The 13,829-nt window shown below is 37.0% G+C and overlaps 1 protein-coding gene across 1 annotated transcript in view; it reads left to right on the forward strand.

Moving 5' to 3' along the window:
- LOC107292458 (receptor-type tyrosine-protein phosphatase T-like) overlaps nucleotides 1-13,829 on the forward strand; it is a gene marked incomplete at its 5' end in the record, with an annotated part of 181,919 nt that overhangs the window by 34,270 nt on the left and 133,820 nt on the right. Inside the window, 2 exon segments of the mRNA XM_015821547.1 lie at nucleotides 10,020-10,221; nucleotides 11,164-11,266. Of these exon segments, the coding sequence (XP_015677033.1) occupies nucleotides 10,020-10,221; nucleotides 11,164-11,266 (305 nt within the window).

Consider the following 13,829-nt stretch of genomic DNA (forward strand, 5'->3'; position numbering starts at 1 on the left):
ATGATTTTAATATAATTTTAATTACGACACAGCTACTAATATTTGGCTTTTAATTTGGTCTTAGAGGGGTTTTTATTTTGGTATTTATTAATTTTATTTTGGTATTTTATTGTTACTTGTTTTTAATATGCTGTGCACCGCCCTGAGTCCTTCGGGAGAAGGGCGGTATATAAATCAAATTAATAATAATAATAATAATCGCGACCCCATGGGCAACGTTCCTCTAAGCCAGGGGTCCTCAACCTTGGCAACTTTAAGACTTGTGGACTTCAATTCCCAAAATTCTGGGAATTGAAGTCCACAAATCTTAAAGTTGTCAAGGTTGAGGACCCCTGCTCTAAGCCAAGCAAGAATTAGCAGAACTGAATTCATAGGGAGTCTGGACATTACAGCAAATATTTACAACTCAAGAAAAAATAGGGTTTTTTTCAGCAAGAACATTGTTCACAGGTTTTCTTCCCCAATTTTCCAATTTTCTTTTACTACAGAAGCCTAATGAGGTACAGCTTTTAAAGACCTGCCAGAGCCTAATGGGATCAACTTAGTTTTGAGACTCCTGGCATGAAGAAGCTTACAAATTAACCTTGCTCACCTCCTTCATAATTTTCAAATGTTTGGACTTTTTCTTCTGTGGGTTTCTGACAAGAAACAGTTGGGAGCTCTTTCTGTTTAAGAAAACATATTTGTGTGGTAGAACTCTTGAAACTGGGGCTGTATACATCTTGCCATGTGACAATGAGCAATACAGTTGCCTTTCTTCTTGAATATGATCAAGCAGTTAACATAGGGAATTTCCTCAAAAAGTGAGGGCAAGATAAATGCTTGATGATGCCAAAACATTAAAACTTGAATGAAATTTGCCTTTTATGACTGAGTACATGTCATAAAATTGTCATGCTGGAAATGACTGGCTTCTTAACCTTCTTAAGAATTCTTAGCTTTCAATATGAAGATCACAGGAGTCAAAATAAGGAAGATTTCTATCTCTTTCTGATGAATTTTGATCAGGTTAGATTGCTATAATTCTCAAAGCCTGCATGACCAGACTAGGAAATTATTCTAGATGAATAGTTATAGGTATTAATTTAAAAAATAGAAAATTAATGCTAGAGAATTGTACAGATGATTATTTCCTTTTGTCCCTTGTATTAAAACAGCTTCCTTTCAACCTTTCTTGGTGAGCTGTAAAGTTATCTTAGGCAACTTGACAGGGAAGTTTCAAAACCCACTTACACAAATAGCAATCAGAGTCATTGTTTAGGACAGACAATGACAGGAAATGAGCATGCCTTCTACTTGCATGCATTTTTGTTACTTCACTATCTTGGGGCAAAGCCAGCAGTAAACTATTGTAGTAAATGAAATCATTCTTTTCAACTAGCAAAGCATTTTGAATTTGGTTTTATCCTGGTTTTTTTGATAGCAGATTTCAATCAAGGATCCATCCTACCTAAAAGACTAACATTTTTCAGTCTCTGGGCATTTAGAAAAGGATTGTTTTGTGAATTTCAGTGCTTTCAGCCTGGTATATGAAAAAGTATCAGGCAAAAAAAATCTTCCTACTACACTTGACCTTAGAATAATTTGCACTATCTGAGAATTGGTCATGATTGAACAAAAGAAAAAAAAGCTGTTATTGAGCAGCAAAGTGAAATTAATCTGCCATCCCATGTTCTTATCCACAACCCCATCCTTGAATTCTAGATTGTTAAATCCTTCTTGATATTACAGTATTATCTGGTTAAGAGTTATTAGATTGGCAAAGTTTCTGCACTCTGTCTATTACTAGTGATCTTCTATAGTGCACTACCTGGTTGCAGCGTGTATTATTTTAAAAGTTTTTTCCTACTTCAGTAAAAGTAGAATTCTGTGTCATTTTTGTGCAACTTTTGTCACTTTTGTCCATCTACACCAAGGGTGTCAAACTCGCAACATCACATGACTTGTCGCGATGTATTGTGACTTTTTTGCCATTACTGGCAATGGGATGAGCACAGTTTCGCTATCATGCATCTGGCCCATGGGCTGGCAGTTTGACACCCCTGATCTGCACTTTCGTGAGTTCACTTGCTGGGGGTATCATAGTACTCCTATTGAAAAGATTTCACCTAGGGTCTCATCTAATAAGCTCTCAAAAGATTTTATTTATTTATTATTATTATTATTTATTTATTATTTTGATTTATATCCCGCCCTTCTCCCGACGGGACTCAGGGCGGCTCACAACCTATTTAAAAACAAAAACATACCCACAATCCCCACCGAATAAAACCAATTAAAAGCCAAATATTTAACGTTGTGATTTCCTGTTTAAAATTTCCTTAAAATAAACCCGATTTTTAAAATCCTCTCTAGGCNAAGGCCCTCCCCCTGGGGGTCGCCAGCCTACATTGCTTGGCCGACGGCACCCTGAGGAGGCCCACTCTGTGGGAGCGTACCGGTCTATGGGAGGGAATCTGTGGCAGAAGGCGGTCTCGGAGATAACCAGGTCCTATGCCATGGAGCGCTTTAAAGGTGGTAACTAACACCTTAAAGCGCACCCGGAAGGCCACTGGCAGCCAGTGCAGCTCGTGCAACAGCGGTGTTACATGGGAGCGACGAGTCCCTCCCAACACCGCCCGCGCGGCCGCATTCTGGACCAGTTGAAGCCTCCGGGTGCTCCTCAAAGGGAGCCCCATGTAGAGAGCGTTCTGTTTGGGTGGGGGACTAATCCGAGCACAACAAAGCCCCCACCCAAACAGAACATACCCCCATCCAATCAGAGCACAGCCAACCCCCCATCCAATCAGAGCACAGCCAACCCCCCATCCAATCAGAGCACAGCCAAGCCCCTAACCAATCAGAACACACCTCCACCCAATCAGAACACAGCCAAGCTCCCACCCATTCAGTTCATACCCCCACTGGCAGTTAAAAGGAAGAAACAGCTGCGATCACACATTGCTCCTAGAAGCACGAAGCCGAAAACACTAGCCTGAAGATGATGAATGGGATTTCGTCGAAACGTCGCCAAGACATTTCCAATTTTATGTGGGAGAAAACCCGAATAACCAAAGACCTACATATATATAAGTGTATGTGTTGTACACTTCCCCGAGTCAGAAACTCACCAGTTTCTTGTGAGATGGGTAGCTATACAAATACAAATAAATATTTCTCAGAATCTCTATTCCTAAGATTTTCAGGATGGGGACCAGGGAGCCGCAAAAAATTGATTTCATTGTGATTTTTAATTCTATCTTTAGTACCGTTTTATTGCATAGATAGGTCTACATAGATCATCCAATTTCATGCAGATAAATGGTGAGAAATTAACCTATAATAAAAGTTTTACTGCTTTTTATTTTTTCCAAAATATGTACATCTAAATATAAATACTCAAACTGCATTTTAAACATATTTTGATATAATCTTTCAATGGAAATTTTGTTGGTACTTAATATAAATATGAAAAGTAATGGATAATTCAATTCAGATCCATATGACATTTTTGGATATAAGTATTGAAGAAAGGCATGGAGGGCCAGGGCTGTTTCATGCCCATCAATTGCAGTACCTTTAAAGTTTATTAAAGTCAGATGTTTAAAAAATTATCTTGGTTAGGAAGACTTGTGGTATGAGGAAAATAAAGAGTTTGAGTGAGAGAACAAGGAAAGAGGACTCAGAAGAAAAGAGCTAAAGTCCCAAAGATTCTGCAGAAGAGAACCTGCAGAATTGACGCCCAGATCCAGAAGTGGTAATGAGTGATAATTGCTGGGATAGAGAGGCTGGAATAGCAGTCTTGGAAGATTATGTGACGTCAGGATAATGTTTAGATAAATTAATACACTTTTAGATTTATTTCAATGAGAGACATTTAACATCTTGATTGATATCAGTACTCTTTCTTCTAAGTGTTTAATTCTGGCTGGATCATGCTGCTTGCTTCATTCTTTTCAATGTTATCAGCAAATTTATGTACTTCAGAAATAAATATTATTCTACACTGATTATTTGTAGATTTTTTTCTGATGAAACAATATGATTTCTGGGCAACAGAATACACTATTTGTGATTTTTCCCCATGCTCATGCTTCTCAATCATATTCAGACAAATTGGATTGTGGCTATTATATTTTTTTTCTGGTTTGGTTTAGTTGAATGTTTGACAAGTAATTTTTTCCCCTCTAGTATAAAAACAGAGTTTTCATTTTCTTTCTACCCCAAAGGCTTTTTCATACACCCGTGAATTTGATTTTTGTGAAGCATTTCATAAAAAATTATAGATGTGTGCATATTAACACACATTGATTTATTCACATTACCCTGCACGTAAGTGAGGATCCTTGTAACATCAGAAAAGGTTAAGGCAGCAGCCGAACACAATATATTTTATTGACAACTTTGCTGAAATTGAGCCACCTCTAGATTGAATTTAGAACACGGTAAAGAAATTGGTCGGTAAATTAGTCATGAGTTTTACCTCTGAATATAACTGTATAATTTGCGTGGTTGTCATTAATAAGCATAATGGAAGTCAGACAGAATTTCAAAGGTGTGCTTTAATATACAATGTACTAAAAGTATGTCAGTAGTTGCAGCAATGTATGAGATGATGGATATTTGCCAAAAGTAAAGTATAAACTGAACAGAAAATTAAATGGCTGACGATAATGTTGAATGACAAATGTAGGGGAATTAAGGAGAAGAGAGTAGGCGACCTCTGGCTTCATACTACATACGGACATGCTCCTTTTTGAGACAAGCAGATGTCATACAAAGTGTAGAAAAGGAAATAAGTTTTTTTTAAAAAAAATTCTCAGCTGTTTTCTCTTAAAAATATCATTAATTCCACCCATCTACTCATTTCTCAGTCTTTTCTCTTGACTCATTCTTCTTATGTTATACATTTGTTTTGAGATTTGATGCTCATTCTTTCTCTCTAAACAGCCTTTAATTTACCTCTAGGTAGTCCTTTGATAGTGGTCACTCATTTATATATTCAATCTATATTCCTTCAGCATACATTCATTCTTCATTTTTGTCTTAAGTGTCCCATTTCCATTTCCACCACAAGCACCACACCATATATTGTGGTGTTCTAGGTGATGTCAACTCTTTCTTTCCATTAAGATGGCAAAAAAATTACCACAAAGTATTAGAATAGTATGAATAATAAATACAAATAAAACAACCAGAACAATACATTATGATAAAATTTAAAAACCCAATCTTTTCTCCCTGAAATACTTTGATTGCAAACATGGTCATATATCCTCCACTGTTGCCAAACAGGTTTTAGAGGGAAGAAATTAGGATGTCATTCAAAAGTATATAAAGCTGAGATGGGCTGCCTTTTATTTTTAGTTTAGTGTAGGAATACAGTATACCAGAGGGTATCATACTGACATTTACACCCTGCCCTGGTTTTATTTTTTACATTCTCTTTTTTTTTTCAAAAATTAACAAACACTTAGTGCTTAAGAGGTTAAAAAAAGAAAATAAGCAAAAATATTTTCTCCAAAATAATTTTGCTGTCAATTTTGGTCCTATGAACGTAGGGGTATCTGAGAGCTACAAAAAACAGGAGCAAGAGTTTTTGGAGAGTGGAGTTAAAAATTAAATGTAGACTTTAGAGTTGTTTATAATGCAAGGCTTGTTAAAAATTAAAAAAGAAGAAAGAAGAGGAGAAGAAAGAAAGAACATTTTGAGTGGCAGCAAAGGGGAAAAAAACCCTCTTATTGTACAGGTGCATAATCTTCTTTTATATTTCTGATCAGATTAAACCATCTAAGCAAAATAACCTTGCTTATTATGAATTTAATAATTTTAACAGGATCGCAAATCAGTAGAAATCTATCTGTGATATATACTTATTAACTATTAGATGCTGCCCTTTTATCAACTTATCATGATAATGAAGATGCAGTTTAACCAAAGGCTTTTGGTGAATTTTAACACATAATAAATAACAGCTTTTTTGACATTTTCCATTGTGACATTTTACTGGAATTATAAAATTCCAATAAATATCAATGGTGTCCTGACATTTAAACTAACAGTGATCCCTGACTATTTCTTTTACTCAGGTACTACATTTTCATTTAAAGTTTTTAGGACTGTTCATAAATGAAAGAATACCAATATGGTGACTATAGGTACTATCTCACATGTAAACCCTGATCTTAAACTTATAATTAAATAATTATTACAGATTGTCTGGATCCAAATCAGTCTCACTTCAGACCAGATTACAGTGCTGATTTAGCATTCATCACATTTGCTGATGATCTTTGGTGGAGTCACGATGCAAATGGTACATCTATCCTATTGCTCCTTGATCTCTTGCTGGCCTTCAACTGCAAGAGCTAGGAGGGGAGGCACTATCCTCAGTGATTGGTTTCAGTCAGTAGTAACAGGGGAGGAAAAATTGCATCCATGGCACCTCTTACTTGGAATTTATCAAGGCTTAACACTCTGTTCACCATCTCCCAAACACTGGGAGGATCATGTATTAATTACTTTGGGGTGCAGTATCATCAGTATATAGATTGTATCCCATTTACATTTCCATACCAGGTTGCACAGATAAAGTTGCCAATGTACTGACCCAGTGCCTGGACACTCCAATTGTTTGTACTACTTCTATAGTAACCAGATCTGCTAATCCATAGTTTTTGGTTGTGACTAAATTATTGAGATTGATACTGCAATGCATGGAGAAGCTGGATCATGGAGAAAGCTAGAAAAACATCTACTTCTGCTTCATTGACTATGCTAAAGCCTTTGATTGTGTGGATCACAACAAATTGTGGCAATTTCTTAAAGACATGGGAGTATCAGACCATCTTATTTGTCTCTTGAGAAACCTATATGCGAGTCAAGAAGCAACAGTGAGAACTGGACACGGAACCACTGATTGGTTCAAAATTGGGAAAGGAGTCCGGCAAGGCTGTATTCTGTCACCCCGCCTATTTAACTTATATGCAGAACACATCATGAGAAAGGCAGGGCTAGATGAATCAAAAGTTGGAATTAAGATTGCCGGGAGAAATATCAACAACCTAAGATATGCAGATGATACCACTCTAATGGCAGAAAGTGAAGAGGAACTAAAGAGACTCTTGATGCGGGTAAAGAAAGAGAGTGCAAAAGTTGGCTTGAAACTCAACATTAAGAAAACCAAGATCATGGCATCCAGCCCTCTCAATTCCTGGCAAATAGATGGGGAAGAAATGGAGGTAGTGACAGATTTTATCTTCCTGGGCTCCAAGATCACCATAGATGGGGACTACAGCCAAGAAATTAAAAGATGCTTGCTCCTGGGAAGGAAAGCTGTGGCAAATCTAGACAGCATACTAAAAAGCAGAGATATCACCCTGCCAACAAAAGTACGTATAGTCAAGGCTATGGTTTTCCCAGTTGCAATGTATGGCTGTGAAAGTTGGACCATAAGAAAGGCTGAGCGCAAAAGAATTGAGGCCTTTGAATATGGTGCTGGAGAAGACTTCTGTGAGTCCCCTGGACTGCAAGGTGATCAAACCAGTCAGTCCTAGAGGAGATCAACCCTGATTGCTCTTTAGAAGGCCAGATCCTGAAGTTGAAACTCCAGTACTTTGGCCACCTAATGAGAAGGAAGGACTCACTGTCGAAGAGCCTAATGCTGGGAAATATTGAGGGCAATAGAAGAAGGGGACAACAGAGAATGAGGTGGCTGGATGGAGTCACTGAAGCAGTAGGCGTGAGCTTAAATGGACTCCAGAAGATGGTAGACGACAGGAAGGCCTGGAGGAACATTGTCTATGGGGTCGCGATGGGTCGGACATGACTTCGCAACTAACAACGACAACAATTTAAAACAGTTTAAACAGTTTAAAAAAAATAAATAAAAATAAATAAATATTAATGGACTTTCCTAAACTTCTGCACTATGGAACTAATAATGTAGAATCTCTAAAGTCATACTGGTGAGAGTAATAGCAATAGCACTTAGACTTATATACTGCTTCATAGTGCTTTATAGCCCTCTCTAAGTGGTTTACAGAATCAGCATATTGCCCCCAACAAACTGAATCCTCATTTAACTTACCACAGAAGGTTGGAAGGCTGAGTTAACCTTGAACTGATGAGAATGGAACTCCTAGTTGTGGGCAGAGTTAGCTTGCAATACTGCATTCTACCACTGAGCCACCATGGCTCTTCAAGGTAAGGTTCAGAGGTGTTTCGGATTTCATGGCTATCATTGCCAAGAAAAACATAGGCTGTTGCTTACTCATATGGACAATCACATGTTAGACTTGAAACATGTGTGACATTGTATTGCATCCTTTTCCATTGTCTACTTACTTTTAAGCTGCACAGTATCACCTTGCAGCAGCAGTTGTGGAAGGGGCAAGGGGGTCAGTGTGACATAAACAGTGGTGTTCTGATGTAAACCAATATCTTCTATTTGTAATGTAATGTCAAATGCATATCCCAAAGGACAGAGCTTGACATCTTTTTTCAGCACTGTGACATAAACAGTGAGAACTTACAAAACTCTGACATTGGTAAAGATAGAAGGATAGAAGACCTATAAAAATGGTCCACTGCAGCTGTGTGATCCAGATAATTTTTTGACTGTAATTGGAGATTTGTCCACTTATGTCGTGGGCAATTCTTCCACAAATCTGATTGTGGAGACACCAAGATTGTTGGATAAAATTGTTACAAAACAGCCTTCATCAAACCCTCAATCTCTTTATAAAGAGCTCTAGAAAATAAACAAGATAAAGAGTTATCTAGAGTGATGGTAGCACAAAACAAAGAGCAATTTAGATCAATCACAGATTTCTTTCCTTGCTTGGCCTAAATTACAGTGAAGCATGCTTACTTTTCCACTTTTATTACATTATCAGGATAACTCTTTCATTGTTGAAAGTTTCTTTGCAGAAAAAATAGCTTATATTTGTTTAGAGATTGATTATCAAAGTTTAACATGATGACTGTTTGTTTAACTATTTGGTTTTGCTGATCCTGTGGAAGCCGAGGAAACGGAATATCTGTTGTATGTGTGATCTGGATTCATATTCTTTCTGGCTACTGTACTTAGCCATCTGATAGAGGCATTATGTGGCAGAAATTGGGATGTGCTACTTAGCCGTGAATGAGGCAGATATGAACCTTCTCCTGAATAAAATTGTCTAGCCATTCACTTTGTTACAAATCTTTCCTTTCTGGGAAAAATGCTAGATAATATGGGATGGAATTAGCTGATCCTAGATGAAGTAGATTATCTAAATTCTTTCCTTTCTAGATTCAGGTCTAAGCATGAAAGATAAGCAGGTCTGATTCCTCTAGTGCACGTGTGTCAAACTTGTAACATCACGTGACGTGTTGTGACATATTGTGACTTTTTCCCATTGTCGGCAATGGGATGGGAGCGGTTTTGGCATGATGCATCCAGCCCGCAAGCTGGCAGTTTGACATCCCTGATCTAGTGGTTATCTTACCGCAAATTCTGAAGTATGGGAATATGTCCTTTAGGCCTTTGAGCTGTATTTGATTCCATGACCATCCTATATTGCTGAATCACCAGTAGGGGTTGAGAATCAAGGCATATTTACAGTAGTTATGCTCTTATTTTAGTGGACAGTCCCTGTAGAACAGGGAAAAAAGCAGTCAAGCGCACAGCTTCTCCAATATGGGATACCATATTATTTGGCTATCTCTTTTGCTGCAGAAAGCTGCAAAAAAAGGCTATCTGTCAATTTGAGATGAGCAATGTGATATCATCAGTTTGTTTGCTTTTAATCCTATATTATAAACCACCCTGTGTTTCAAGAAATGGGCATTATATAAAGATGTGTGTGAATGTACACACACACATAAGTGCATACATTGGGTAACTAGCATTTATCCTAGAAATCAGTTGAAGTTAACTGAAATATATTTGTTCAGTTATTCTAACAAAATTTATATCTTTGTAGATGGAAATATATAGGGAATCAGTTATGCATTCAGATCATACATTTTTTTTATTTTCCCCCCACTTATTTCAGATTACCTACAAGGCTGTTGGATCTCTAGATCCTACTGCTGACTTGTTGAACCAGAGAGGAAAAGTCTTCAAATTAAGGAATGAAACTCACCACCTCTTTGTAGGGTTATACCCAGGAACTACCTATTCATTCACCATTAAAGCCAGCACAGTAAAGGGTTTTGGACCTCCCATCACCACACGGATTGCAACTAAAATTTCAGGTATTACTATTAAGGGGAAAATGGCATGCTGAGAAAATTCAGTTTTGACTTTGAATTTGGTAGGTAGAGGGAAAATAATTAGCACTCTATCAAAGTTAAAGCAATTAGCATCTTGGGCTACATTTTTTAAAATGTGCCTATGAGGAAAATAACTTGTCATAAAACAGTGATACAATCCTGTCATTTAACATCATGCACTCTAATAAGTAATAAGACATAGTGGGTGGGGCTTTTCATTTTGTTTTATTTCCAGTTAAGCATTGCTTTATGAATCCATTTAATTTTAAATAGCTCAGAAATTGATCTACAATGATTCAAAACATTCCCTTCATCACTAAGCTTTGTGCAGTCCGACTTTTAATCTGCAGATGCACCCAGCAACAAAAAATATCTATAATTTATAACTGTTAGTCTCCATTGTGCATTTATTTAAATATTTTCATATTCACATATAAAGAAATTGTAGAATTGACAAGATACAATCCATTGTTTCTTTTGCTTTAATACAAATAAGGATCAATATTTATTCATTTAGATTTTGAAATCATTAATACACAATGTTGAGATTTCAAGAAATGAGCTTAATTTCTTTTGTTTACTTTATACTTTATGCTAAAACATAATATGATTTATTTTGGGCTTAGGTCAATGCCTGAAAGGGGTCTGCTTACACAGACTGTTGTGTTGCTTTAGAAACAGTCCCTTCCAGATTATAGCTGTAAGTTAAGATCTGAAATTGGAAAGAGAGCAAGAGATATTTAATCAAACATAAAGGAACATGGAAAGAAAAATAGCAAGAAAATCAGTTCTTCCTAATTAGGTTAAAAATTCCATCAAATGTTCACTGCTACAAAAGAACAAATAGTATCAAAAAGCATTTTGTATTTGATTGCCTTCTACTTGTTGATTTCCAGAAACATAAATCTTTCTGTTGTTCCACAGCCCCATCAATGCCAGAATATGATTCTGACACCCCTCTGAATGAAACAGAGACCACCATTACAATCATGCTGAAGCCTGCACAGTCTCGTGGTGCACCGGTCAGGTAACTTTTTTTCTATCCTTGTTTAGTCTCCTTCTTTTTCAAAAATGTCATGACAGGTGTCATTCCATATTTCTAGATTATAAAGAAAAAGAATTATAACAAAACAAAGCAACAATAACACCAGTACTTTAGGGAACCATTGTACAGAGAAAGATACAGAGCAAGTATCTCTAAAAATAAAATGCTGAGATTGATGGTGATTGCACTGTCGTGCAAAAGACTCTATGTTCTCTGGGGCATAAAAATGTGAAAGAATTCCCCAAAGGTTCCTCTGAGAGCTAATTTAGGCATTTTGGTCTCTCTGGATTTCACAGCAGAATGAATGCTAGCATCAAGCCATGTCTGCTAGTATTCATTTTTCCCTATCAAAAAGTTCCACACACAAAATATGCACATAAAAAGTGTAATTAAAAGTTGTGGACAAAAAGCTGTGAATTAACTTTGGAAGAGACACTTAACTTTGAGTTTTGATGAATTGGTCCTTCAAAGCATTGCTATGTAGTTATACCCTGTTTTTGAAAGTAATAGTTGAGAAGCTACCCTTTTTAGTTTTGACCAATTAAAATTATCCACAAGTAGTTAATCTGTGACGTGGTCCCTATATGGGGGAGAGAGTCAGAGGAATAGGTGAACTTACACAGTGCCACTTTGAAATCTATTTAAGGCATCCATAAGATACAACCACTCAGATCTGCTCTGAGTTATATTCCAGTTGTATGGGTGTTTTAACCTATTGTGGACACAATCTGTCTGGTTGATAAGTTTGCAGCTTCAGAAGATCCAGGAATAAACAGATTATATGGATTTTTTCAGATTGTTTTCTGACTGGGATATAGTATTGAGATAATATTGTTCACCTTTGTAGATGATCTTTAGTAGGTTTACTGGGATGGGGGTTGTGTATCTAACCTGTCCTCTATTCTCTAAGTGGCCTTCAAAACANTATTTATTTATATTTGAATTTATATCCCGCCCTTCTCCCGTAGGACTCAGGGCGGCTGACAATCTATTTAAAATACATACAAGACAATACAAATTTAAAATTAATTAAAAAGAATATTAAATATTTGTCGAATTAAAATATAATTAAAACCCCCCTAAAAATTACCCTAGGCCAGTCCTGCAAGCTGGAATAACCAAGTATCCTTCTGTAGTGGCTTTGAAATGAGGTGCATGATGTTATAGTTCTGTCCACCTCATCAGAACTGACTGTGGGTGATGCACAACAATCAAATTAAATCACAATATTAAAACACCATTATAAAAACAATCATTATAAATGCACACAATCAATATTAAAATAATTAAAAATGAAAATATACAAACCACAAATAGGGGAAAAACATAGTAACCATATATTACCCACAATAAGGGAGCCACTTTAAAATGTTATCAGTTACCTGGGACTTCCAAGCCTGATGACTTAACCAGGTCTTGACAGACTTCATGAACATTAACAGGGATGGAAGCCCTTCATGGCACAGAGTCTGGAAATGTGCTTTCTTGGTTGTAGCTTCTGTCTTTTGGAACAACATATCCCACAAGATTTGCCCAGCCTCCAAAACCATCTCGTAGATCTCTATAAGGTTTTTGGTTTTTATCTAGCCATTAAGACCAAACACTGAATAAGCCTACCCTGAAATTATTTGGAAATACTTGAAGATTGATTGCAGTTTGGCCTCAGTTGTGTTTTATATAGTTTTTTATGTTTGTTTTGTGCTTTTAATCCTATGTAAACCACTTAGGGTCAAAAATTGGAGCTAGACAGCCTTATATGTAAGATGGATGGATGGATGGATGGATGGATGGATGACATTCTTTTTCATCAGCTGGTGACAATCTGAAGAAGAAAAGCAACAACATTGGAGGACTCAGTCTCTTGCATAACACATGTTGCACATGCATAATCAGCATTACCACTCACTGATGACAGATGCACCAGAGGCAAATAGAAAGCAACAAGGGACAGCAACTGTCATGTCACAGTAGGTTTTTGCAGCCTAAAAGATGGTGAAAGGCACTCTAAATAAGCAATGCAGTCTTTATCTGTTCTAACACCAGGTTATAAAATTAATGGTGTAGCTGCTACAACAACTGTTTCTAGTTTCTTAATTGACCTAATACAAAATATTCACTTATCAGTAAAAAAAACTCTTATCTTGTTTAACTAATGAAAGATACACTAATTTATTTTATTATTTATTTATTTATTTATTATTTTGATTTATATCCCGCCCTTCTCCCAATGGGACTCAGGGCGGCTCACAACATATTTAAAAACAGAAACATATTTACAATCCCCACCAAATAAAACCAAATTAAAACCAAATATTTTAAAGTTGTGCTGTTTAAAATTTTCTTTAAAAACCCGATTTAAAATCCTCCCTAGGCCAGGCCCGCTTGCTGGAAAAGCCATGTCTTGAGGGCGCGGCGGAAAGTAAGGAGATCCGGAATCATCCGGATCTCGGGGGGTAGTTCGTTCCAGAGGGCGGGGGCACCCACAGAGAAGGCCCTCCCCCTGGGGGTCGCCAGCCGACACTGCTTGGCCGACGGCACCCTGAGG

This window comes from Protobothrops mucrosquamatus, unplaced genomic scaffold (genome assembly GCF_001527695.2).
Source record: "Protobothrops mucrosquamatus isolate PMUCROS unplaced genomic scaffold, P.Mucros_1.0 scaffold1345, whole genome shotgun sequence".
In the NCBI taxonomy this organism is placed as follows: Eukaryota; Metazoa; Chordata; class Lepidosauria; order Squamata; family Viperidae; genus Protobothrops; species Protobothrops mucrosquamatus.